Here is a 26004-nt window from a genome sequence, read left to right as displayed (position 1 = left end):
GAATTAAACATGACGTACTTAAACTTTCAAAAGATCAACCAAAGCATTCTGCTTCTCTGCTCTTAATTTTTTTTTAATCAAATAAAGATGAACAACAGCCAGTCATTTGCTCTGGAGTCCGGAGAACGCCAGCGACTCCCAGTAAACGGATTACATTTTGTCCTCACAGAATAAAAGCATCTATTCATCTCTGGACCGTCAAAGCTTTTATTCTTTTGATGCAAATATAAAACACATTTGTACATGGAATGAGATTCACATGACGCAACTTCACGGTCATGCATTGCTCACAGCGACGCAAACAATTTTGGACGGAAGGAACCATTTGCTGACTTCTCATCCTTTTTTTTTGCAGCACGACTAAAAGATATATCATTATTTCATAAATGACTTTTTTTTTTAAATCAATACTTTAAGTTTCTTTACTCTGTGTGTGTGTGTGTGTGTATAAGATAAGATATCCTTTATTTGTCCTGACACTGGGGAAATTTATTGTTTGTTTTGTTTGTTTATTGAACATAAAACATATACAGTAATAATTTGACGGAAAATAAGGTCGATAAAAAAGTAAAAAGAAAGAAATCAGTCTTCATTCAACACAGTTATTATGTTCAAGGGAGTAGGATGAAGTCAAAAAAACTGATCTAGTCCTACCCCGTTATGTGTTTATATCTACTAAATCATTTTTATATCAATCAGAAAAGAAAAAGTAAGAAGAAGTCTCCATTAAGGCTCATACTTGACCCTTAACCGTGATATTTTCACAACTTTTGGTTTATGTGTGTATATATACTGTATATGGCAAATAGAAGTGACAAACATTAAAAAAATAATAATAAATACATTTTTAAAAATTGTCTTCCTCCCCATTATCAATCCTACATAATATAGTGAGATGATTTCATGTGAAAATTATAAGCTCTTGCACACACACACACACACAAGTGCATCGCAAAGTGCCCGAGAGAAGAGCCGCGAGACGTTTGACGCCAGTTGCCGTTATTTGATGTTCTTCAACAGTGAGGTGCGCGCGTTCACCACCGCCTTGAATGCGTCTTCACTCCCGGGGGCCACACATTTGTCTGGGTGCAGCAGGACCGCCAGTTTCCTGTATGCCTTGTTGACCTCCTCCCTGGAAAACAAGCGTGTGGGAAGAGAGAGAGAGAGAAAAAAAAGGATTTGATCCACTCATCTTTCCAAGAAAATGAAGAAATAAAGACATCAACAAGGGCGGCCCGGTAGTCCAGTGGTTAGCACGTGGGCTTCACAGTGCAGAGGTACCGGGTTCGATTCCAGCTCCGGCTCCCAGGCTCCCCGTGCCTGCGTGGGTTTTCTCCGGGTACTCCGCTTTCCTCCCACGTTCCAAAAAACACGCGTGGCGGATTAATTAAACACACCAAATTGTCCCGCGGTGTGATAGTGAGCGCAAATGGTCGTTTGTCAGTGTGTGTGCCCTGCGATTGGCTGGCAACCAGTTCAGGGTGTACCGTGCCTACTGTCTCAAAGACAGCTGGGGCAGGCTCCGGCGACCCGTGGGAGGATGAGGCGGATTTGAAAATGGATGGATGCCTCCCTGTGTGGAGTTTGCATGTTCTCCCCGAGCCTGCGTGGGTTTTCTCCGGGTACTCCGCTTTCCTCCCACATTCCAAAAAAACACGCGTGGCGGATTAATTAAACACACCAAATTGTCCCGCGGTGTGATAGTGAGCGCGAATGGTCGTTTGTCAGTGTGTGTGCCCTGCGATTGGCTGGCGACCAGTTCAGGGTGTACCGTGCCTACTGTCTCAAAGACAGCTGGGGCAGGCTCCGGCGACCCGTGGGAGGATGAGGCGCATTTGAAAATGGATGGATGCCTCCCTGTGTTTTGCATGTTCTCCCCGGGCCTGCGTGGGTTTTCTCCGGGCGCTCCGGTTTCCTCCCACATTCCAAAAACATGCATGGCAGGCTGATTGAACACTCTAAATTGTCCCTAGATGTGAGTGTGGGCGTGGATGTTTGTTTGTCTCTGTGTGCCCTGTGATTGGCTGGCAACCGATTCAGGGTGTCCCCCGCCTACTGCCCGGAGACAGCTGGGATAGGCTGCAGCACCCCCCGCAACCCTAGTGAGGATCAAGCAGCTCCGAAGATGAATGAATGAATGAAAGACATCAATGAGTCATCAATGATGAAATTAATTTTGCTTGTCGACGTCGCCGAATGGCGTGAAAGCGTCCTGTCATTGTTGATTGTTGGGGTATTTTGACAAAAATCAAGTCCCAGACCAAAGCCACCAGGACAGCTGGGAATTGTGAGGGGGAAAAAAAATAAAATGGCGATATGAAGACATTTGAGAACCTCTCATCGGTCTGGCCCTCGCTCAGTCAACTCACCGCGTGGCGCCGGGTTTGACCCCCAGCATATCCCAGGAGTCCTTGCTGTTTCTGATGCGTCGGATCGTGTCCGCTTGCTCTTTGGTGAAGCCGACGCTGACCTCAGAAACGGGGCGCTTGCCGCCGTTTTCACACATGTCGGTGATGGAGGAGAAAAAGGCCTGCACGCACACACAAAGGCACCGCAGACTCAAGTCCACGTTCCGGTTGGGGGGGGGGGGGATGAGGCGAGGCGCCGGTACGTCTTCCCACCTGGAACATCTCATTGATCCCCTCTCCGCTTTGCGCCGACGTCTCAAAGTAATGAAACCCTCGAGACTCGGCCCACAGACGGCCCTCCCCCTCGTCCACCACTCGCCGTTTCAACAGATCCACCTGCGGAGACAATCGGGTCACTTCCTGACTCGGGAGGTCGCTGCCAATCGGCTCGATGGGGAAGTGGGACCTTGTTGGCGCAGACTATGAAGACGATGCTGTCCATGTTAGCCTGCGAGCCCATTTCCTGTTTCATTTCGCCCAGCCAGCTATCCAGGGCGTCAAAACTGTCCCGGAGACCGACGTCGTACACCAGCAGCACACCTTGACTGTCCTTGTAGAACTCATTGCGCACCTGCACGAGAAGAGATGGATTCATGTTGAACTGTCAACCAAGATCGCATTTAGCATTAGCATTAGCCACCATAATAACACAACCTCCCGTCACCAGATTGACGAGATTTACTTTGTTTTTTTTTTTTTTGGTTAGTTTTTTTTTTGATCTTTTGAAGGATCGCCTCCCTCTTCTCTGGTTGTGTAGTTGCGCGGCGAACAAAAGCAAGCGAGAGATGCAGCGCTGCCCTTTGTTTCTCGTCCGGTCTGAAGCTAGCATAATACCGCTAATTCTCAAATAAACGTAAGGTAAAATTTGAATAAACATATGTTTAAAAACTTTCTAAAAACAACGGACCTTATGACCCGTATATGGTATATATGCATCTAATGCATATATACCGGGCGACCCGGTAGTCCAGTGGTTAGCACGTCGGCTTCACAGTGCAGAGGTACCGGGTTCGATTCCAGCTCCGGCCTCCCTGTGTGGAGTTTGCATGTTCTCCCCGGGCCTGCGTGGGTTTTCTCCGGGTGCTCCGGTTTCCTCCCACATTCCAAAAACATGCGTGGCAGGCTGATTGGACGCTCTAAATTGTCCCTAGGTGTGAGTGTGAGCGTGGATGGTTGTTCGTCTCTGTGTGCCCTGCGATTGGCTGGCAACCGATTCAGGGTGTCCCCCGCCTACTGCCCGGAGACAGCTGGGATAGGCTCCAGCACCCCCCACGACCCTTGTGAGGATCAAGCGGCTCGGAAGATGAATGAATGAATGAATGAATGAATGAATGAATGAATGAATGAATGAATGAATGCATATATACCACTGACACACGACTTCCTTATTTGCAATTTGCCATTACCTTTTACCTCTCGTGACACATTGGATTGGATTGGATAAGCTTTATTGTCAAATGTACTGTATGTGTAACATACAGCGCAGATTAAATTTCATAATCTGTTAATGACATAAATACACATACTGTTTGATTGCGACGTGCCTAAATTTGACCTAATTTCAATATGTGGGCCTTTCTCCCACTCATAGTTGATGGGACAAATTGAAATTCACCCTCTGATCTTCATCTTCGACGCAAAAGCGGTGCTCATTTCAAATCCAAAGCACCGGAATGCCGGCGGCGACAGGCAATTTTTTTTATCACCACAGTTGACAAACTTGATATTCACAGACAAGCCAAGACCCTTGTCCACACCTACCGATTAATAAAAACGTACTTCACGTCGCCAGATGTCTACATTGGAAAATGCCAGGATTCCAGTTGATGTTGATGATTCCAGTTCCGTAAGAGTGAATGAGTTAATATTGGCAATTCGAAGCATCAATTACAGAAGGTTTTGCGCTATTTCCAGCGGAGCTCATTCCCTATCACTTGCTTTTACCGTTTTCTGGGGGGAAAAAAAAACATTCCCAATGAACATTTTCAGGCTCACCTCGTAGAAGAATGGATGCCCAGCCATGTCGAAGATATTGACTTTGATTTCTCTGTCGCGAACCTGCACCCTGGCAACACATGCCTTGATAGGGTCATATTGCAGACACATACAAATGCGTAATTGCAAAAGGGAACAACACACTTACTTGGTGACCCCGTAGTCAATTCCAATCGTAGCCAAATATTTGGGAACAAACCTCTTCTCACAATAGCGTTTGATGATGCAACTCTGCGGGGAGAAATGAGAATGCCATTGCATTTAAATCCAAAAATGAACAACTAATCAAATTCTAATTGACATCAAAATGTTGTAGAAAAGATGTTTATCAAATACAACATATTGAAAAATACACCACATAGTTACAAGAGGAGGCTTGGAATTGCGTACTGTAAATCTGGCACTGCAATTTCGTTGTATAACACTTTTTTTTTCTCACCCATACATCTTCAGCCATTTATTGAATCCGGTAAATAATCAAACACAAACTGAGAACACTTTGTACATGCAAAGAGCTGCTTTTAGCCACAGCTCACGGCCAGTCGCTCACACGCAGAATAACATCCGACTCCAGCTCCTGACGTTGACACTAGGCCACGCCCCTTAGCGATACACGCCCAACACACGAATACTCCGGTCCAAATTATACATTTGAGTCGTTTGTTTCTTTGTTTGCATTCTTTCTTTGTCCTTTTAAAATTTTATTCGTACATTATAGTGATAGCGTCCTTGATTAAAAACACGTTACGAAACTAAATTGGTGACTTTTTTGGGGTGGGAAGACTGGCATTGAATTAGGAATTGATTGCATGCAAACAATACGTCGTCAAATGATGCGACGTTGCTAAATGTTGACAATTATGTTGAGAATTTACCTTCCCGACTTCAGCGTTGCCGAGGCTTATGACTTTGACGCGGAGCGGCTTCTTGTTGTCTCGTCTCTTCGGCACGTTTGTTTCCATTTTTATTTTTTAATCCTTAAAAACTAAAAGAGGTGGCTGACGGTCTTGCGGTCTACTCGCCGGACTCTTGCCACGGTGTGGATGTTGTTTGTATCTATATGTTGTGTCCTGGGACTGACTGGCGACCAGTTAAGGGCGTAGTGCGCTTTTCGCCCGAAGATGGCTGGGATCGGCTCGAGCACGCCCTCCGCTACCGTGTTCGGGATAAGCGCTATTGAAAATGGACGGAAAACTTAAAACTTTAGAATGGAAGGAATGAAGACTACGTAACTATACACCCTTGCGGCTAACGGAGAACGCTAGCACGATCCATGAACGCGCGACTGGATCTACGATACAACTACCGTTGTGTTATTATTGATAATATGTAATCACGATTAAATTGGACATGAGTGACATGATTTGGCAATCTGTCAGCAAGGGCGGTATAAACAGAGCGAGGGGACTTGCTAGCGCCATAGCCTAAATCCAAATCTGTACGCCGCCAAATCAGCAGCTGTCGTAGACGTACTTCCGCTCGTTCTTTTCACAATAAAACGATAGTGAGGACCAACCTTGCAAAATTTAACGTAATCAAAAATTAATGAAGTAGTTACTAAAAGGTGTACAGTATTTTATTTTATATTTAAACGATACAAAACCAATTTTGAACAATTAATTAAATGTATCATGGGCTTGTGTCAATAATTATGTCATTAACAATTACATGTACACACTTAATTTCCACATACAAAGACCAATAAGCAGAGGCGGGGTTTACTCCATTACATTTGCACAAGTACCTGGAAATGAATTGTAACTGCCTCAAAAAATTAGTATTTTTGATGTAACATACTTTTTAGTTTGACTTGAGAATATATTTCTTTTTTTCTTACATATTTATTTTTTATACAATATATTTGCTCTGGCGCTGTTCTCAAATGAAACTCGTGACGTTTGCCTCCACTTCACCAATCAAATTGAGCCATGCAGCCACACGCAGTATTTGCTGGCTTGTCAAAGTGACTCGTTTCACCAAAAGCTCGATATTCTGGGTTGAGAAAGCATGTTAGCGTAAAGTGAGAGTTGTAAATATGTTTTTTGTTGTTTACTTGTTTTGGCTGCAGCTATGCAGGGGTGGAGCCACGTGGTGGCTTGCAGTGGCCATGACCACCCCTAGACACTCTCTGGTCGCCCCCATTTTAGGGAAAATTTTTGATACCTGTGGATTTCCTGCCATTTTCACAATTTTTCGCTCTCCTGCACAAGCTTGATTACACGAAAACACAGACCAACTATGGTTGGAGTCCAACTTCAGCACCATAAAGCTACAGTAGCTTAAAAAAAACAGATTCCATTGTTGTTATTGACCGAAAGCAAGACATTTAAATGTATACATTAATTGGACTGTTCTGTTTTGTATACACGCTGGAGGGGAAAAAAAGATGAAACAGAAATAAGGCCAATGTTTATAATGCTCATGATGCTCATCCTATGTATCGTAAAATGACATAAAACAGGAGATTGCTTGGACATGGGAAGGGGCGAGCACGCCATCTTTCTAGCGGGTTTGCAACGGCTGCATCTGGAGGGCCTCGTAGGTCTCTCTGGTTGCTCTGCTGAGACCCTGAAGTCACATTTCAAGGAGGTTATTTGCGTTTGGCCGTGGTGGGAATGTTTTGATGAAAATGACATTTCTGAGATGGAGAATGCGCTCACCTGGTAAACCTGATCCTTTTTTCTGGGTCGCTGGCAAGCGGCAAACAAACGTAAACGGTTAACATCATTTGAGTCACACCTCGGCATGCAACAATCCGCGTCATTCGTCCACAAATGAAAACAACATTGAATAATGATTGATTATTTTGTCATGCAAAGATGTTTTAGGTTTTATCCAGTGGCAGTTGGCAAACTAGCTTCAAAGCGCATTCGCACCTCCAACTGATATTGGCCCGACACTCCAAATAAACCGATGTGACTTGACGGCGGCCAGATGGAGATGAAGTTTGCTGCCAACATACACTGGCGGCAGTCTCATGTCTCACATTTCTGCTTGGATCTCACAACAAAAACCTATTTTGAAAGGCCTGAGTATCTCAAGTCACCAATTTGACGAAAAAAACGGACATTTTGGCCATTTATAGTGTTAGATTATTAAAAAAACAACAACAAAAGAATCACAGTTTGAAAATTTGTTTTTGAAATTTAAACTGGAAAGAACGAATGCTACTTGGATTGCCGCGTATGAGTCTGAAACAACGACGCAGACGCACTTCTCTATTTACAGGAAGTTCTTTGTACTCATCTTCTGTTCTTCTGTTCAAGTGCTGAAACAGAGTTTGTGCAGACAGACACCCACACACACAGTTTTATTTTGTTCTGTTTTCAAACGCCAAATCGAACTCAGATGTACTCGTACCGTGTATGTCGAGTTATCATTATTCCGGCGGTTCTGTGGGACAGATGAAAAGGAGAACTTTGTGAAACGTGATCGACATATATACTATTCACACCTAAGTCGAATTCTTTAGTTTTAAAGGTTTCTGCATTCTTTTCGGCATTTTCAAGAATATTCCTCCGATGACTTTCCCCTAGATCAGACATGTCCAAAGTCCGGCCCGGGGGCCAAATCCGGCCCGCGGTCGAATTTCATCCGGCCCTCGGCCCCTGTCATAAAATCAGTGCCGTCTGGCCCGCAGGTTGGGCGCAATGGAGTACGTGTTGCATTGACTGAGGTCTCGTAGACTGGTGAGTGATGTTTCATAGAGTACTGCTTCCCTCTAGTGGCTAAATGAGTAATAGCATTCACTAAATGAGTAATAGCATTTAGACACTAGGGGGCATCACTCACGAGTTAACAAGACATCACTCCGTGTTTATATTGACTGATATGTCATATTTCAAATTCCTGTTTCAAACGAACCAAAAGAAATTCTTAAGATTGTTGAAATAAAAATAAAAATGGAAATGTGAAACAGACTGGCTTACTAAAATTTGTTGAACAATATTGTTGTTCAATGTAAAGAATGTCAGCCAAGGTCGGCCCCCCGGCATTTTACCACATAAAATCTGGCCCCCTTGGCAAAAAGTTTGGACACCCCTGCCCAAGATACTTACACGTCCTCTCTCCGGGTCTCCTCTCAGCTGCAATTCGCCGTCGTCCCTTTGGCCTCTTCCGCCCTTGATCGAGTGAACGAGATATCAGCGACATTGTCACGAATCAAAATGGCGAGCGGAGAGCAAGGAGCTCCGCCGCGGCTCGCGTGAGTCTCACCGTGCCGGCGCCGCCAGCCGCCGTCTTTGTTTTGAAGAACTGTGCAGGGGATGTTTAGAGGTGACATGGATGGAGTGGATTGCGTGCGGGTTGTGTGATCAGCAGACTGACCTTCTCCTTGATGAACATGGCCGTGATGACCAGGCCGTACAGACCGAGGAAGCCGTCCAGGATGTAGCACAGCCTGGGGTCGTACAGCGTCAACATGGCGTCTGCGGATGAAGTGGCGGTCAGCAAACGTGGCCGCTAATAAACTCCCGCCTTGCTCGTTTGTTTGCCTTCTTTTGTCAGCGCAAAAGATGTCGGTCTACTTCTCAAAGACAAAAACATGTTCCTGAGCAGCCGAGGTGCTTAAAACCACAAAGTTGCTTCCTGGTTGGTGGCCTCAAACGACCAATCTCATTGTCTGATGATTATTTGAGACGATTACAACTCAAACGAATCAGTTTGTACTGCGTTCTTAAAATGTGGACCGAATTTTTTCCAAAAAGTTGGGTGTCTCTTTTTTTTTTTTTTTAACCCACGAAGAGAAACATCCGAAACACTTCAAATAACAGCCAAGCACCAAAATACGACAATTTGAGTTTGATAGTTTGGTTTTACCTGCAGGCTGCACCAACAACACTAGAAGACCCGATGCCCCCCAGAACGCCATCCTGAACTCCTCGGAGTCTCTCAAACAAAGTCTTTGGGCCGTGAAGTGGGACAGGAAGTGGTGAGGAGGTGCTGTGGTGGGTGACGTCGCAAATACGCGTCAAATCACATGCAGTTAGACGTTTTGGAGTCGTGGAAGCATCTGACTGAAATTACCATTACTGCCTCCACCGAGCACTCAAGAACCGAGGGGGGGGGGGGAGTCCTGTCACGACAAGTCATGCCCAGTGGGCAACATTTGACCCAATGTTGGTCAACAATGTTTGTTAGAATGATGTCAAAGTCCGTTGAACAAGATGAAAACGCTGCAGGGCGACACCTTCGGAGAGGGAGGCCCCCCCCTCTGAACCTGGTCAATGAAGAGATCTTCATAGCAGCGCCCCTGAGTGGTCGAACCAGCTCTTGTCCAGATCAGTCGGTGCAAATCACGTCTGTGCCGATCGGAGCAGAATCGGTACAGCGGCATCCAATTAAATCCTCATCACAAGAGGCCCCTCTCCGGATCAGGGAGGAGGGGGGGGGACCAACAAAGAAGCTCCACAAAATGAAAGAGCATGCAAAGAAGTCTGAAGTTGGGTTTTAAACTTTGAGCGCACTTTATTACAGTGAAACTCCTCTACAACTAAATCATGTTTGACATTTTCACAACAGGGGACTTTTCACTGTAGCAAATTGTATCTCAGACGTAAACACCAACACGTACTGTATATGTGTACTTTTTATTTTTATTCCAATCGTGCAGAAGTATGAGCATACACTTATTTGACAGTTCATATAGCCAGCGTAGAAAGAAAAAAAGGGAAAGAAATTGCGGTCGGTATTTACGATCAGCATTACTTTCACTTACATCAATTTCTTGCAGAATGTCTTTTAGTTTGCTTGCTCAATCTTTCATTTTTATTAACTTTATCCTGTCTTCCAGCGTTAAAGCTTTTATTTTCTTAACTCCTTGGTATGCAAAAGTCCGTTTTGTCGCCATTTTTAGCAATGCAGCGTTCGTGCTGCGTCTGAAACAAATACTTCCTGTACTACTGCGCATGTGTAAACCAGTGTGGTGGTTGCTGTTGCCGTTTCCGAACGAAGCAGTAGTGGCATGCTGAGGTTGGATTAGACTTTTGCGGAAGGCTTGTTTACGTTGTAGTGAATCTCGTTGCGAGGCAAGAGCAGAGAAAAAGATTTCGTATAACGGAACAGGGGGGCCTTTTTTGTTGTAGGGGGAGCAGAAAAGTGGGAATGGCTTTCATGCATAAACCTTTTTTCACACTAGGGGGTATTTTCTCCCATGTAAGTTTCGTTGTAAAGGAGCTTCACTGTACTTCAAGTTGAAGTCATTCAGTGATCTGTCGACTGAAATTGAGGTCAAAGTGCCCTCCAGCTAGCGTTGTGAATGTCACATAACGAAACCCAGAAAACAGGTGAGCCGGTCATTGACTGCCACCAAGTGCCTTGCTTTTTTTTCTTGTCAAGAACGCGCACTGCCGATTGCACAAATCAAACAAAATGTTCTTTTACACTTTTAGTGGGGGTCTGTGCAAGTGTTGCGTGCTATTTTGGATTCTACAAAGTATCCAAAATGGCACCATGAGGCTTGTCTTGCAATCACAACTTCATGTTCATATTATTTAAAACAGAGGAGGTGTGGACATTCTGTTGCACGACACAAACTTTATTAACAAAAATTGTACTCATGTTCTATTGAAAAATATAATTCATTCTATTTTTCTGAAAAAATATATAATATATTTATAGATTATATATATATATATAATATATAATCATCAAGTCAATGGGCCTGCAGGGGTATAGCGAGACATTTTTCATTGCATTGGCCAGAGCAACACAATGTTTTACCGATGTGTGGCCGGAAGCGTGTGAACCTGGACGCTTGCATTCCTAGAACCCACTCTAGAACTGAGAAGTCCTTGCTTATCATACCATCCACAGTCAGGGTTTCATGAAATAAAATGCACACTTGTGCAGAACCCTGCTCAACACAATCATAATACCAGCAGGCGCAAGCCTACTCAATTCAAGTAAAAAGCAACTTTTTGATATGCTTTACACACTACAATTTGTAGGAAATTGAGAGACAACTTCCAGGGATAAAAAAAAAACTTATGTTACGTATGGCACTCAGAAATAATAGCTGATAAGTGGATTCACTGGAAGGAATTCACAATATGATTCACTGCAAAAAACACACTAAGTCCCCATAACGTCATTTGCGCGTATTAGTTGGGAGAGGCTTGGTAGTATTCCTCCGGACTGACCGTCTTCACCCCGCCAAAATAATCCAGCACCCACACCTGTAACACAACGCAGGCGGCATGGCGATGAAGATAAAAGCCCAGGACCTGATAGACGCGCTATTGCGGGTTCAAACTACCTGTGTAATGTTGAACTTGGCAAAGAACCAGTCATGGTCCGAGGGCCAGCCGATCATCTCGGGGTGTCGAGTGAAGAGGGCTTTCTTTGCAAACTCTGCCTCGGTGCCGTTCACCTGAAGAATGATGAGCAGGTGTCTGTTAAGGGTCTGACAATAAAACACCAACAACTTGCGGGGCTCGATGGTGTGGGGGTGGGGGGGGATATACCTCCAGCACAGATCCGGACAGGATGATGTGGGCGCACAGAGGACTCTGAGGGTCCAAGCCCTGCTGGCGGCAGTAGGCCGTCTGAGCCAGAGACATTGACAAAGATGCCTGTTGGTTCACCTGCACGGAGACAAAGTTTCATTTCGCTTTTCTCAATCTTTAAACAGGTCGCACAACTAAAAATAAAAGTGCATCACTTCCAGTTGATTTAGGGCGCATCCAGTATTTTAATTTCCAGCAGAATAAAATTGGGACAACTGGTACGTGAATTTAAAAATTTATAATGAATAAAATAAGTTTTTTGGGGGGTCCCTTTTAGCACCTACAAAAATAAAGATATGAATTACAGCAAAGGACTTGAAAGTTATAAGAACATTTGAATGGGAATTAAACTTTGTTCTAAAAAGTTTTAAACATTTTGGGGACATGAACTTCTTTCATTGAAGAACTAAAACATGAATATTGACTGACTTTTGACCCCCACCTATATTTTTGGGCAGTCAAACGAAAAAAAAGTCATCTGATCAGCGGGATGGTCCTATCTGAAGGCAAATGGCTGCATCTCAAGCATGTGACTACGGCAAAACTGCTGAGGCACAGTTGAAAAGCTGCTGAGTCATGGTGACACTCGTGCACTTGCATAAAGTCATGTAACATGTTGACGATGTAATTCGTACACACGTGAGCAAAAACGGCGCACGTTTAAACGAGTGGAAAGCACGCCTATGAAACTCGAAGTTAAAATGAGGGCTGTGATGCGACAAGACAAGAAATGTTCATTTTAATTAAATGCCATTTTTTGATAGATGACGTAAATTGTAAATTGTTAAACCACGTAGTGGGGTGCAAAGGTTGGCTGCATTTAATCGAAAAATTACCTCCAGGTCCTGCACGGAGATCTCCATGCGGGTCAAGTACATGTACGGCACGCCGGAGCTGAAGCCCGGTGGCCCGTCGCTCACCGAGAAGACGTTGGAGAAAGGCTGCCCCACCACCGGCTTGTGGCTGCTGATGGTGGCCATGGAAGCCCAGTCGCATTGGTGGGCGACGAAGCGGGCGACCCGGGCGACCTGGTCGTGTGGGGGCACGCGGACCCGGGAAGAGCCCGCGGCGAGCCCAAAAAGTAGCAGGCAAACACCCGGCAAGAGAGCTCTCATGGTCGACTGTAGAATTCGACCACCAGTCGGAAGCGTAAGCAAAGAAAGCGCAGGACAAAGATGTAAACAACGGAGTCACGGGAAGATCCGGTGCAGTTTTTCAAAGTAATAAAATAGAAGCAATTACTTCCGCAAACAAACTAACAAACGTACACGTAACCGAAGTGGAATTTTACGATGTAAGAGTAAGAAATATTTCATAATCGTTTCAAATTATGACAAGTACTATTATATAAGTGTAGTTTACAAAATAATACAAACTTGATGAACATTTGTATGGTATATATTTGTATGGTCACGCCACCCTCTATCTCAGGTCTGTCGTCCTCGTTTGAAGTTTTCTTTAAATACTTTAAGATTACAAAACAAACATTTTACACCAGAATAGGTGGGAAAAACAAACTTGACGCCATCAGTTATGCCAATAGTTGTTTGTGTACGTGTGCCCTGTGATTGGCTGGCAACCAGTTGTGGATGTAGCCCACTTGCTGCCCAAAGACAGCTGGGATAGGTTCCAGCATGCCCGCGACACTGGTTCAGATAATGGATGGATAGATGGATACACAACGCGCGCGTGCGTGTGTGTGAGTGTGCGCGCGCGTGTGTATGTGAATGTGTCATGTTTCGATGTGTTTCGAGTATCAATGCTGCCTTTTTCAGATCATTTTAAAGAATAGAACACGGTGTGATTTGCTATTTGTTAATATTACTGTAGCATTGATTTAAAAGAAGCAACTACTCACAAACACCTTCAAATGTATTTACTGCTAATGCAATAATATGAAATAAAATGAGGAAAAAATACAAACAAAATAAATACAGTATATTAAGTATTATTAAGTATAAACACTACTGTATACAATACATGTCTGTGTAAATGTAACGTATCGTTCTATCGGTGTGAACACAATTCATTTTTTTCAAATAATTAATAATAAACAATAAATAATTCAAATAATTTAAATAATAAAGAGTAGAACATTTTTAATCACGTAGTTGTTTATTATCCGTTCATTTTAACGTAACATTAATTATGTAAAAAGAAACAACTACAGGTACTCACAAATGAAAATAAAACTAACTATGAATCTTGATGCCCTCAGTTCTAAATAATAGGTCGCAGCGCGGTTAGCGGCACACCCACGGTGGGCTGTATCAGTAATTTATTTTTTAAATCTTTTTTGTATTTGCGGCATTTACGTCGACGCGGTGACGTAAGCACGAAGCCTGACCCGGAAGTGACGCGCTTGGGCCCGTCAGACTGTGTTGATGTTTTGTGCACGAGCTCTCGCCCGGGAAGAAGGAGACGAATTTCAGGTTTTTTCTCGTTCGTTTGTATGTTGTGTTCCGTCCAAACGTCGATGGGAATCGTCGTGTTCTCGACGGGGAACATTCGCTCGATGATTTGCGGCTAGCCACGTAGCTCGACGCCAAACACAGACAAGCTTTTGATCCAAAAAGGCGGACCGACTCGTCGCCCTCTACCCCTCCACCTCACCCCCACCCCTCCTCCTCCCCACCATGACGATCCTGCCCAAAAAGAAACCCAGCTCGGGGGTCGGGGTCGCGGATCACGCTGATGACACCGACCGGCGGAGCGTCGCGGACCCTCACCAGCACCCGCACCCCCACCCTCACGCGGGCAGGACCGGAGCCCGGCCCCGTGCTTCTCCTCCGCCGTGGACGTACCAGCCGGCGCCGCCTTCCACCAGAGATGAGCGGCGGAGCATCGAAGCGGGCTCCCGGCCGCAACAGGCCTCCCCTCCGCCTGGCGGCTCCGTGGCCTCCGCGGGGCCGTGCGACGGTCGGGACGGCGGCGGCGGCGGAGTCGGCGGCGGCGGCCTGGTGGCGACCTCCCGCGGGGACCTGGTGGTGCAGGCCGGTGTGGTGGGCTGCGGCGGGAGTATCGGCGGCTGCTGCTCCGGGCCCGGACTCAGTAAGAGGCGGCGGCAAGCGGGCACCTGCTCCGGCTCGGCGGCGTTGGCCGGAGGCGGGCAGGCCGGCGTGGGCGGTCCCGGCGGCGTGGGCTCCAGCCAAGAACCGGACGAGGGAGCCGGCGGCAACAACAGCGAGGACGAGTACGAGAACGCCGCCCGCCTGCAGGCAGTGGACCCGGCCACCGCCGAGCAGGTAAGCGCCGGAAATTCAATACAGTGTAGGGGTCTTGAATCGCGTCTAAAATGGACGCTCCGGGACGTGGGAGTGAGTCAATGAAGGTTGTTTTAGGCTCATGTCAATCACGTCGTCGCCATGGCAACATGGCTGGGCTGCCCATCACTCAAAGACACTTCTGATAGCCAGTAATGAAATACCACAGTACTCTATTGAAGTAATGTGCGGCACGTGCTCGACTGGTTAACGCATTTGCCTCACAGTGAGGAGGTCATGAGTTCGATTTTGGGACCCGGTTCTTGTGTTCTCCCCGTCCCTGCGTGGGTTTTCTCCGAGTACTCTCGTTTCTTCCTGCATTCCAAAAATATGCACGGTACAATACAACACAGCTCTATGTGTACAGCGCCTTGAACAACAGCTAAAATGTAACAAAGCACTTTACATATATTTGTAAAATAACAATCATAAAACAGCAATAAAAAGTGAAAACAGTTATTCAAACACAAATTAATAACACTAACACATATAGAGTAGACACCAGAAAATAATTGTCTGTGTGTGTGTGTGTGTGTGCTCTCCCCCAATTTAGGGAATAGAGAATTGTGTTGAGTCTCGTGCCAGCCTAAAAACCACCAAGCTGAACGGATTGAACAGTGAAAATATAAAAATAGGAACTTTTGGGTTTTTTTTAGCTGAAAAGAGAAAAACATACTTCGGTGAAAACAACCATTCGAATGCAGTTTTCAAAGTCGACGCGTTTGTATATAACATTGCGAAATGGTGGCAAGAGAGAAGAGAGCTCAAACAAGACTTAAATCTGTAAAACCGTGTACAACGATATTCTACGGCAGGATTTAACAGTGAAGAACTTCCAATTGTGTCGAAACTGTCATTGATTTTGGGGAATATTTACATCTCCTATTTTTTTACCTATTGACGGACATCATCGCATTTCGAGCCGTCTGTCTATCACTGCCAACAAGCAATCAGAAGGAGAAACGATATTTACCAGCGCCGTGAGAATGAAAACAAATCTTTTTTTTAGTCAATATATGATGATTTGCACTACAGGTGTCGCCCTGGAATATGGTCTTGTAATTTGTGGGCGGTCCTTAACGCAACAGTAAGAGACATACAACGTCGAGCGTTGTTATTCCAGATACCTTTGTCGTGACAACCAAGACGGTTCCCCAAATTGTCACACACATACCACACGCGATATAGTCACAAATGCAATTATGATGCAGACTACGGGCGTGGAATCTGAATGTTAAGCCAATGTCCGATATCCTGGCTGTCACGTTTTAGTTGCTCCCCTCAAGTACAGCGTTTGTGTGTGTTTGTGTGTGTGTGTGTGTGTTTTGCTGAACGAGGGTTTTCCAAGTGTGGGTGTTTTTACTTAGCTTTTCTTAAGCGTGCTCGTGGTGACGCAAAGTTTTCCTCGTGATTCGTATGGCTCACGGTGGAACAGAAACGCTCTTCGACGCTAATTTGCCCAATGAGGATTCCATCACTTCCTCCCTTTTTGCCGCCATCAAGTGACTCGTTGGTCGAGCCGGTATTAACACTCGCTAATGTGCAAACTTGTTTTTAAAAGTTTGCATCACGCTAGGTTGCTATTTTGAAAACGCATTTGGTCGCATACGGACAATTGAAAACGTCACATTTTTTTGCACTACGCGTATTTGGGGATCAAGGGGGCGGCGCCTGGCACCGACCAATCGCATTCATCTTTGCGTCTGCAAAAATTGTGAAGCCGAACAGTGTGGATGTGTGATTTGAATTTAATTTAAAAAGACTTGTATTGATGGGAATACCTCTGACACACGTCAGTGATATAATGTAATTTTAGGATGATATCTTCATAAAATTATGGACGTCTCATTACCCCAAAACATTTGCGCCTCCTCCCCACCTTGCTCCTTTGTCAGTCTCCTCCCTCCTCGATGGAATTTCTGGTGGGAGGTGCTCGCATGTACCGGTAATCAAAAGAGTGCGAGGACTTTGGAATGTGCATTTCGAGGAATGAGATGCGGCCTTTGTCTTCTCTTCCTTTTTCCTTTTCTTCTTCTCTTTCCTTATCTCGGTAATTAGCAAATATTTCTGGTGCATTACCAACGGTGGACTGAAGGTGGCAGTAATGCACAGAAAGTGGGTGACAGCGGAAGTCACATTTTTATTCCCCACAAGTCACACCTGAGTAGAAATTGCAGAAACAGCCAAACTATGAAAAAACGGTGTGAATTAATTATTCCCCAAAATATGTTCTATTAGAATTATACTGATCATTAAATAAGGTGCAAGTATGGTACAATAAATACTGCAGAGTCATGTTGAGGTAGCCCTCATTCAAAACAAGTCAGGCCAGGCTGACTAATTGCCATGTTACATTTAATATCCATCCATCCATTTTCCGATCCGCTTTATCCTCACAAGGGTCGTGGCGGTTGTTGGAGCCCATCCCAGCCGTCTTCGGGCAGTAGGTGGGGGACACCCTGAACTGGTTGTCAGCCAATCGCAGACATATATAATATTAATTGCTTATTTCCATATTTTTACAGCCTTGCATTGACACTTGTGTACTTATCTACGTGTAATTTGCATGTCGTTGCTGTGAATGTAAAAAAAAAAAATGGCATGTCGGCATCATAGTTGGTCCTTTGCCCCGTACGTACAGTTTTTCATTGATTGCCCTTGATCCAAGCTATGTCCCTTGCTTCACCTGAACAACTACTCCACTTTAGAGAGGTGTGTGTGTGAGAGAGCTTGCTCCAATCATACGGGCCTCCCCGAGCCAGGCGTTTCGACTTTTCGTATTAAGAGGTAAAATTGTGGGAACAGTGTCACTGTGGGAACAGTGCCGCTGTGGGAACAGAACTCGCTGGTGAACCGACGACTTTTTGGACAGTGTTTTCACTCCGCACAGCTGTCATTCTGACTGTGTGTGTGTGTGTGTGTGTGTGTGTGTGTGTGTGTGTGTGTGTGTGTGTGTGCCCAGCAAGAGCACTGGTTTGAAAAAACTCTGCGGGACAAGAAAGGTTTCGTCATCAAGAAGATGAAGGAGGACGGCGCGTGTCTCTTCAGAGCTGTCGGTGAGTTAAATGCTTCTTCCGGTGGCCACCAGGTGTCACTGTGGTGCGTGAAAAGAATCAACTTGGCAAGTTCTTACGAGCCAATACGTCTTTATTTACATATCGCACTTTCACATGAGTTGCAGCTGTTACAAAGCGCTGTCCACAACATTTCACATAAAATAACAAAGAATCAGTAGCTATGGCAGTGTACTGCCTGAAGGACAGCACAGAGGCACTCATCTGCACTATGACAAAGTCAACTGAACACATTTTCATATTTTACCACGGAATTGCCAACGCCATTTAGCAGCTTTCTGTGTGTATGTGTGTGTGTCAGCTGACCAGGTCTATGGCGATCAGGACATGCACGAGGTGGTGAGAAAACACTGCATGGACTACCTGGTGAGTGGCACTTAGCGTCTTGTCATTCCTAAAAAAATAAAACTAAAATCAATGTGTGTAAATGATGCCAAATATTTTGACGAATCAGATCATTCATTTGGATGTTAAAATGTTGTTTTATTTATGTTCAGATAATGGAACAATGGACAATGCAATTAAATAATGTGTTCTATGCAGTGCCACTAGTCTAAACACGAAAGGCATTGTAATTAATATTGCGCTTGTTTTTGTCCTTCTCGGTTGACAAAAAGGCAGAAATAAAACACAATATTAGCGAGAATGCCGCGTTGAGATTAGTTGCGGCCGACATCTTACTGGAAAGAAAATGTTAGGCTTGACATCTGCTTTAATTAACAATTTTATTGAAACAAATTGAGACTTGTTAGATCTGGGTGATTTTTAAAATGTATTTTTTTAAATTAGTTACAATGAATCAAATAATTAAAACTATTTTAGGAAGAAATGGCTAAATTAATGTGTAGTATCTTACTCATATTTTTTATTCAATAAATGCATTTTTATTCACACGTTCAGTACCAGCCAATTCTGGACCTAGTGTGAAAAGACGTTTAAAAACGTCTTTGGGAGTTAACTGATTTTTAGGGAGAAAGCTTCAAGTAAGATAGGTGTGTGTGTGTGGGTGTGTGTGTGTGTGTGTGTGTAAAAACAATAGTAGCAATAATATGTGAATTATACATTGTTGTTTTATTCTGGCTTTTCCCTCGCAGATGAAAAACGCAGACTATTTTTCCAACTATGTGACGGAGGATTTCACCACATACATCAACCGGAAAAGGAAAAACAATTGCCATGGCAACCACATTGAGATGCAGGCCATGGCAGAAATGTACAACCGGCCCGTGGAGGTGTACCAGTACGGCACAGGTGTCCTCCGCTCGTTCTCGCTTTGTTCCTAAGTTGTTGTTTTTTTAGGGCTGTAATGACTCACCGGTCCATGTCGAAATAAGTTAGCATGAAGATAAAATCCAATTTGTACCACAAGGGCACGTCTACAGTCACCAACACAAGAAACTGCCAATCAGCTGCCTCCAGGCTAAGCCCCGCCTCTTCCTTTCACAGAGCCAATCAACACCTTCCACGGCATCCAACAGAATAACGACGAGCCCATCCGAGTGAGCTACCACCGTAACATCCACTACAACTCCGTTGTCAACCCCAACAAGGCCACCATCGGCGTGGGCCTCGGCCTGCCCGCCTTCAAACCGGGGGTACGAACCTGCGCGCTCGCACGCCATTTATTGATTTGCTTCTTCTCTAATAGGTGCACTTGCACAAAGACGCCACCCCAGAAATAGACAAATTACTACCGCGGTTTACTGTGGCTAAGAAGTGGGCCGCATGTGAGTTTTCAAACGGAGTAGCCAGCATGTTTGGAGATAGATTAATTTTAAAAAAAGAGAAAAAAAAGCATTTAAACAATTGTGCAGTGCCCAATTATTTTATTGATTCAAATATATGTATATTTCAAATATATATTTAAATATATATACATAGTATTGTATTATATATACACAGTATAATATATATTAGGAATTGCATTATATTAATATATTGATCCAGCAGTGACACAATAGGCAAGAAGGGCGGCAGAAATGCCTTACTGGCCCCCCCCCCCCTTTTTTTTTCAGTGGTTGATGGTATTGTCCGAAATTCACTGATCCAATTATTTCATAACAATTAATGGTTAAACACTCAACATATCACAATTTCCTTTTGGAGTGTTGCCAAAAAAAACAACTAACAGGTAATGTAATTTAAAAAAAACAAGTTTTAAAATCTGCATTTAACTCTTGTAATTCATTTTATCCACCGTCATTATCTGAACTGGCAGTATTTCACTCACTCACCTCAACTCAGAATTGGCTAATTTAAAAAAAAAAACAACAACACACATCTGGGGAAAGAGTCTGGTAACTAAAGATTGACTTGTTTGACTCGACACTAAATCCATCTTTATTTTTAATTTTCATAAATGAGCCGCCAAACATTCTTGACACCCAACTACGAAGATAAACCACATTAAAAACTCACCTTCCATATTATGATGCCTTGAAATCACATCCCTAGTACGCGGACCAATCCCTGATGAAATCGGCCATTAAGACATCCGAGGAATCGTGGATCGAACAGCAGATGTTGGAGGACAAGAAGCGAGCAAGCGACTGGGAGGCGACGTGCGAGGCCATCGAGGAGCAGGTGGCCAGGGAGTCATACCTGCAGTGGCTCCGGGACCAGGAGAAGCAGGCCCGACAGGTGAGTGCATTTTTTGGCTTTACGTCGATACAGAATGAGATCAAAAGTCAAATAAAAGACGAGTACCGTGGAAGCTTGATCAACGAGTGTCCCAACATATGATTTTTTCGAGTTCGAGATTCTTACCTATTGTAATCTTCGTCTCTCCAGCCCAGGAAAGCCAGCGCCACCTGCAGCTCAGCCACAGCGGCGGCCTCCAGTGGCCTGGAGGACTGGGCCGCTCGGTCGCCGCGGCAACGAGACGCTGACCCCTCCCACTCGGACCTCACCAGCGCCCCATCGACCGTCATCAAGCCGCCTTCCCCCGCCGGTGCCGCACTCATCCTCAACAAACCGCCCTCACCTTGTGCACCAGGTGATGTCTAATAAAGTTCTGATTAATTTGGTCAAGTCAAGTCCAATGACGGGTTCATTTTTTGGGGTAATTAAAAAATTATGACATTGAAGTCAAGAAGCAGTCCGGCGGAAGTTAGCTGTTGTTATCATGTTATCATTATTACGGCGGCCCGGTAGTCCAGTGGTTAGCACGTCGGCTTCACAGTGCAGAGGTACCGGGTTCGATTCCAGCTCCGGCCTCCCTGTGTGGAGTTGGCATGTTCTCCCCGGGCCTGCGTGGGTTTTCTCCGGGTGCTCCGGTTTCCTCCCACATTCCAAAAACATGCGTGGCAGGCTGATTGAACACTCTAAATTGTCCCTAGGTGTGAGTGCGAATGGTTGTTCGTTTCTGTGTGCCCTGCGATTGGCTGGCAACCGATTCAGGGTGTCCCCCGCCTACTGCCCGGAGACAGCTGGGATAGGCTCCAGCACCCCCCGCGACCCTTGTGAGGATCAAGCGGCTCGGAAGATGAATGAATGAATATCATTATTAGTACTCATAGCCGTATTTGACTTTTTGTTAACAAGTTTGGCAAATAATCAAAGATTGCAGCTGCTGCAAAAGGTTCGAGTATATAAAGGTAAGTAGAATGGGCCAAATAATCAAATTTTACTGTTGGACGATTTGGGCCACTGTTAGTAAACTTCCAGTGGGCCCCCACCTCAGACACGTGCTGGCCACGGGCCATCGGGCCACTGTTAATGACGACCCCCCCTGTGCAGTTGAATAGCTCAAGAGGCAACTTTCAATTGGGGAACTTCCCGCTTTATGTTTATGTCGCATCGTCAGTTTCCACTCAATCCCATGAAAAGTTTCCGACTTGAAAAATTTGCAGCCATACAGGTGACGCACCTTTTTGGTTTTTAACGTTTGCTACAATTTGTTTGTATGTTTGCAGGTCCCAGTAATCCGAGTCGTCATCATTTAGAGTACAGAGCCATTATGCAGGAGATGTCACCGACAGCATTTGGTGAGAAAGATCAAATGTGTCCATGATGTGGGGAGGGCTGATTTTTTTTCCTTTTCTTTTTTTTTTACCCCCCAAGCACGCCGGAACCCGTTCTGTAACAATTTTCTGACTTTCGTACGTTTTCACAAATTGATACTGTTGGTCAGTCCACATGAGACCGTGCAATACTGAAAAAAGTATCTGGGAAGCGCCGTCGCAAAAATATCACTTTTACAAACGGAGCGCAGCAATGTCCCAGAACAAGAACCGATCATCATATAACATTAGCAGATGAAGAGGTGGACAGCACCGGGGGCCCGACATCATTCATGGCTTCTGGCAAAAAAAAAAAAAAAAAAAAAGGCTAACGGCTCTTCATGAACGCTCGGCAGCACAAAGGAACCAACCAGCTGCTAGCATGCTAGCATGCTAGCATGCTAGCATCCGGGACCAACTCACAATGGCTAACCCAAGGTCGGACAGTCCTCATCGTGGGAGCGACTCTATCAAATTACCGGCCTCTAACCTACCTGTGTTTTAGTGGGAGGGGGGTGTAGGGGGGGAGAGAGAGAGAGACACACACACACACGCACGCACACACACACAGATAAAATATATCTCTATATATAAAATAGACTGCTTATATGTCATGTAAATAGTAAATGTATGTTGACCCCCCCCCCCCCCCCGCCAGGTCTGAGCGACTGGGAGGATGACGAGATCCTGGCATCAGTCCTGGCTGTGTCCCAGCAGGAATATTTGGACAGCATGAAACATCAGAGCGGTTCCGTTCAGCATCGAGAGCGAGAGGCGTCGCCAGACAGCAGCTGATGGACGCACATAAGCCACAAATGAACCCCCCCCCCCAGCGCCCCACCCCCTCCCGTGAACCACTGAAGACAAAGCCAGAAGAAAGAAATGCAGTTTTTTTTGTCCCCTTTCAAAATCCAATCCATCCTTCCCTCACTCTTTGTCTTTTCCTCCGAGCGGGAACTTGAGCGGATTCTGTCTCTAACAAGGCCGTCAGAAACGGGCTAACCACGCATCAAGTCACGGGAGAGAGAGCGATTTAATCCACGGGATCAAAACACGAACACTTCTGCTCGCATGTTCCGCCATTTTTTTTTTTTTTTGACCGCTAAGCGGCTACGACCACAAGCCAGCTCTTGTCGCAAGAAACAATGTTGCCACATGACATCACTTTGATTTTGGATTTTGTTTTTAATTTATTCTGGTTTGCACAAACGACACCACTCACAAAATTTCAGAGTGATGGGCTTTTTGGGGCTACAATTTCAGGAAGAACCTGAGATCCACTCCAAATTGCATTTGATCTTCTTTGAGCTTCGGAATCCACTTCAGTGCTGTTTGCACAAGTTTTTCCTCGTGCGACGGGCAACCTTGGCAGCGGTTTAGATCCAGAACCTTTCGGTTTCCTTAGAATCGATCTTCAAACGGTTCTTTTTATTGCAGCGGAGAGACTGGAAGCGTCACAAAAAGGCAAAGAAGTCGATGTCCTTGGAAATTAAAACTAAGAAAACGCGCGTGAACGTTGCCCTTCGGTTTCTAGTTTGAGAACAGCAAGTTCGTAAGTACTGAAACATTAAGCGGTTGAATTGAGTCGTTTTAAAAAGCGTAGGGGGGGGGGGGGGGTCAAAGTTCACCAAGAAAAAGCTCAAGCGTATTTGAGGTTCATCCTTAAATTTTGGCTGAAAGCCCAATATCTCAAAACTTTATTGTGAGTTGTGTAAATAGATTCACGGCGATCGCCTCTTTCTGATTGGCTGTCAGCCCAACTACCAGTTTATTTCGTCCGCAGTAGCCAAAAAACACAAAAGCGAGCAAGCTCACGGAGGTTCTTTCTCGTTTAAAAAGGATCGTTGCCAATTACCTGCTTCGCTAGTCTTTTGCTGGTGAAAATGAGATTTCCTGGCGCCGCGTGAGCTGATATCAAAAGGGAAAATTTATCGCGGCTTGAAATGTTTTTCAACGCTCAAGACGACGTACTTCGGTGAGCTGGCGTAACTCGCCTAACTGCGACACGTTAAAAAATGTCATCGCTTAGTTGTAGCGGTTTCTTTTTGACGACTTAGCATTAGCATGTTATCCGCTGACCGGCAAATTGAATAAGTTTTCCCCTTCTGGTTTGTAGAGAAAGATTGTTCTTGAACATGTAGCACAACAAAGTGAGCAAGGCTAATAGGACATAAAAGACAGCAAGGCCTCATGCTACACTCTTCACGCCTGAAGTCGACTTGTACAAGTTGATAGGACTTCCTGTTGGCGACCGGCGTGTTTTGAGTTCCATTGATAGCTTGGATATCTATTTTTTAAAAATGTCTGTCTTCCTCTTCTTACCTCCACCATCATCATCCTTAGCTGCATGTTTCATCATGACCAATATCGCCATGGAGACAAAGTGACAAATGAGAGACCAGAACAGAATTGTCACATTTATCCTCTTTATGTTTGATTATTGTTATTATTAATAATATAAGTTTGCTTTTATTTTATCTCTTGGGATGACAAAAAAAAATCCGATTTTTTTTTCTTTCTTGGAATAAAAAGAGGAAAATTGTTTCAGACAGAATGAGCTGCTAATTCTTGAAAAGCTGCACGATGACGGATGCGGGTGTTTGGAATCGCTCCCTGACCTGCCCATTTTCAAGTGCCTTGTAGCTTTATTGCGATTTGCTGTGCCGAGTGTGTAATACGGGTTTGTCCCCAATCGAAACTAAACTGGTGACCCTAGAATCGCCCCTGCCCTTCATAATTTCCTCAAAAAAATTCACAGGAAACAACACATAGCTGTATTGCGGTTCCCTTTTGGCAGATGAAGTCCATTTCAGATTCTTATTATTTATTTATTGCAACTTAAAATAATTTATTGGCTACGGTATATTGCAGGATTTTGTGTTGCCCCTCCCCTACACCAACACACACACACACACACCGTGTGCTAGCGTAGCACTTAGCTTTTACTTTTTTTTTTTTTAGCTTAGCTTTTACTTAGCTTTTACTCGTTTTACTCTTAGCCAGGAGGCCAAGAGTAAAACGACGGAGAACTTCCTAAATTTGGGGTCGTCTCACGCTTCATAGAGCTAAAGTGCAACGTGCCACCGCAAAGTAGAACCGGTTTAAGAGACTTGACTACTAAATAACTCTTCCTATTGCAAGTTGGAATGAATTGCAAACCACAAGAGGTGGTTAGGATAGAGGGAGGGTGGATAGTTGCCGCCGGTGCTCTTTCAATCGCGTTGTAGAGGCTACGCGCGGTGGCTAACGCTTTAGCCATTAAAACAAGTATGCGTGAGCTACTTGTTTAGCTACTAACAGGCTGCTTAAATGCTTAAATGCGTTTCGCATGCCTCAGGGTCAGGCTATTGCTCATCATGGCGTGCGTGTGTATGCGCGCATGCGCTGTAACGGGTCAATCGCGTGAGGTTGGTTGATCGAAAAGTAGATCTTCGGTCAAAAAAAGGTTGTGGGCACCCCTGTTTTAGATACTGCAGTATGAAATGTGAGTGCGAAAATAATAGCTGCTTTTATCATGCCAGAGATGACAACCGAGAGAAAGTTTTAATTCCGGACCAGTTTGCCGTAATTTGCATATTTTGAATTTTTGTCAAGCAGATTCATCTGAAACTGTTTTTGCGAAATGCCAAAAATAATCACCATTCTATGATGTAAAGATTAATAAATTCTGGCTTTGTCCGTCCTTCCATCCCCCCCCCCCCCCCCCCCCCGCTTATTCTGGGTCATTTCGGGTCAGCAGCTTTAGTAGGGAAGTCCAG

General features: G+C 44.8%; 4 protein-coding genes across 7 annotated transcripts; 1 reads left to right on the top strand and 3 right to left on the bottom strand.

Annotated features, from left to right (window-relative positions):
* Positions 1 to 193: 193 nt before the first annotated feature.
* Positions 194 to 5862, bottom strand: dnajc27 (DnaJ (Hsp40) homolog, subfamily C, member 27). Of its 3 annotated transcripts, none has more exons than XR_007960528.1 (8): positions 5279 to 5862; positions 4552 to 4634; positions 4404 to 4473; positions 2815 to 2979; positions 2622 to 2744; positions 2370 to 2530; positions 766 to 1132; positions 194 to 425 (listed from the first exon to the last, which is right to left on the bottom strand). XR_007960528.1 is itself a non-coding variant. In XM_052055554.1 (7 exons), the coding sequence occupies exons 1-7, from the start codon at positions 5363 to 5365 to the stop codon at positions 1000 to 1002; spliced, it is 822 nt and encodes a 273-aa protein (XP_051911514.1). In that variant the 5' UTR covers positions 5366 to 5862; the 3' UTR covers positions 194 to 999. The 3 variants fall into 3 exon arrangements, 1 of the variants encoding a protein (XP_051911514.1); XR_007960526.1 differs by having other exon boundaries at positions 194 to 420; positions 769 to 1132; XM_052055554.1 differs by having other exon boundaries at positions 194 to 1132.
* Positions 5863 to 6701: 839 nt separating this feature from the next.
* Positions 6702 to 9456, bottom strand: LOC127594030 (high affinity immunoglobulin epsilon receptor subunit gamma-like). Of its 2 annotated transcripts, XM_052055900.1 has the most exons (8): positions 9222 to 9456; positions 8730 to 8830; positions 8619 to 8657; positions 8462 to 8524; positions 7764 to 7796; positions 7618 to 7671; positions 7064 to 7093; positions 6702 to 6971 (listed from the first exon to the last, which is right to left on the bottom strand). In XM_052055900.1, exons 1-8 carry the CDS (start codon positions 9271 to 9273, stop codon positions 6906 to 6908), a joined length of 438 nt encoding a protein of 145 aa, XP_051911860.1. In that variant the 5' UTR covers positions 9274 to 9456; the 3' UTR covers positions 6702 to 6905. The 2 variants fall into 2 exon arrangements, with proteins under 2 accessions (XP_051911860.1, XP_051911870.1); XM_052055910.1 differs by lacking the exons at positions 7618 to 7671; positions 7764 to 7796.
* Positions 9457 to 10917: 1461 nt separating this feature from the next.
* Positions 10918 to 13103, bottom strand: creg1 (cellular repressor of E1A-stimulated genes 1). Its single transcript, XM_052055817.1, has 4 exons — positions 12745 to 13103; positions 11867 to 11986; positions 11659 to 11772; positions 10918 to 11578 (listed from the first exon to the last, which is right to left on the bottom strand). Exons 1-4 carry the CDS (start codon positions 13021 to 13023, stop codon positions 11504 to 11506), a joined length of 588 nt encoding a protein of 195 aa, XP_051911777.1. The 5' UTR covers positions 13024 to 13103; the 3' UTR covers positions 10918 to 11503.
* A 1151-nt stretch (positions 13104 to 14254) lies between these two features.
* On the top strand, positions 14255 to 24800 carry otud5a (OTU deubiquitinase 5a). The gene is made up of 9 exons (XM_052055013.1): positions 14255 to 15153; positions 18134 to 18227; positions 18547 to 18611; positions 19340 to 19496; positions 19692 to 19840; positions 20700 to 20885; positions 21036 to 21240; positions 22160 to 22231; positions 22905 to 24800. Exons 1-9 carry the CDS (start codon positions 14545 to 14547, stop codon positions 23039 to 23041), a joined length of 1674 nt encoding a protein of 557 aa, XP_051910973.1. The 5' UTR covers positions 14255 to 14544; the 3' UTR covers positions 23042 to 24800.
* The last annotated feature ends 1204 nt before the right edge of the window (positions 24801 to 26004 follow it).

The sequence above is a fragment of the Hippocampus zosterae genome, chromosome 2, assembly GCF_025434085.1.
Source record: "Hippocampus zosterae strain Florida chromosome 2, ASM2543408v3, whole genome shotgun sequence".
NCBI classification, from domain to species: Eukaryota; Metazoa; Chordata; class Actinopteri; order Syngnathiformes; family Syngnathidae; genus Hippocampus; species Hippocampus zosterae.
This window is presented reverse-complemented; position numbering and strand designations above follow the sequence as displayed.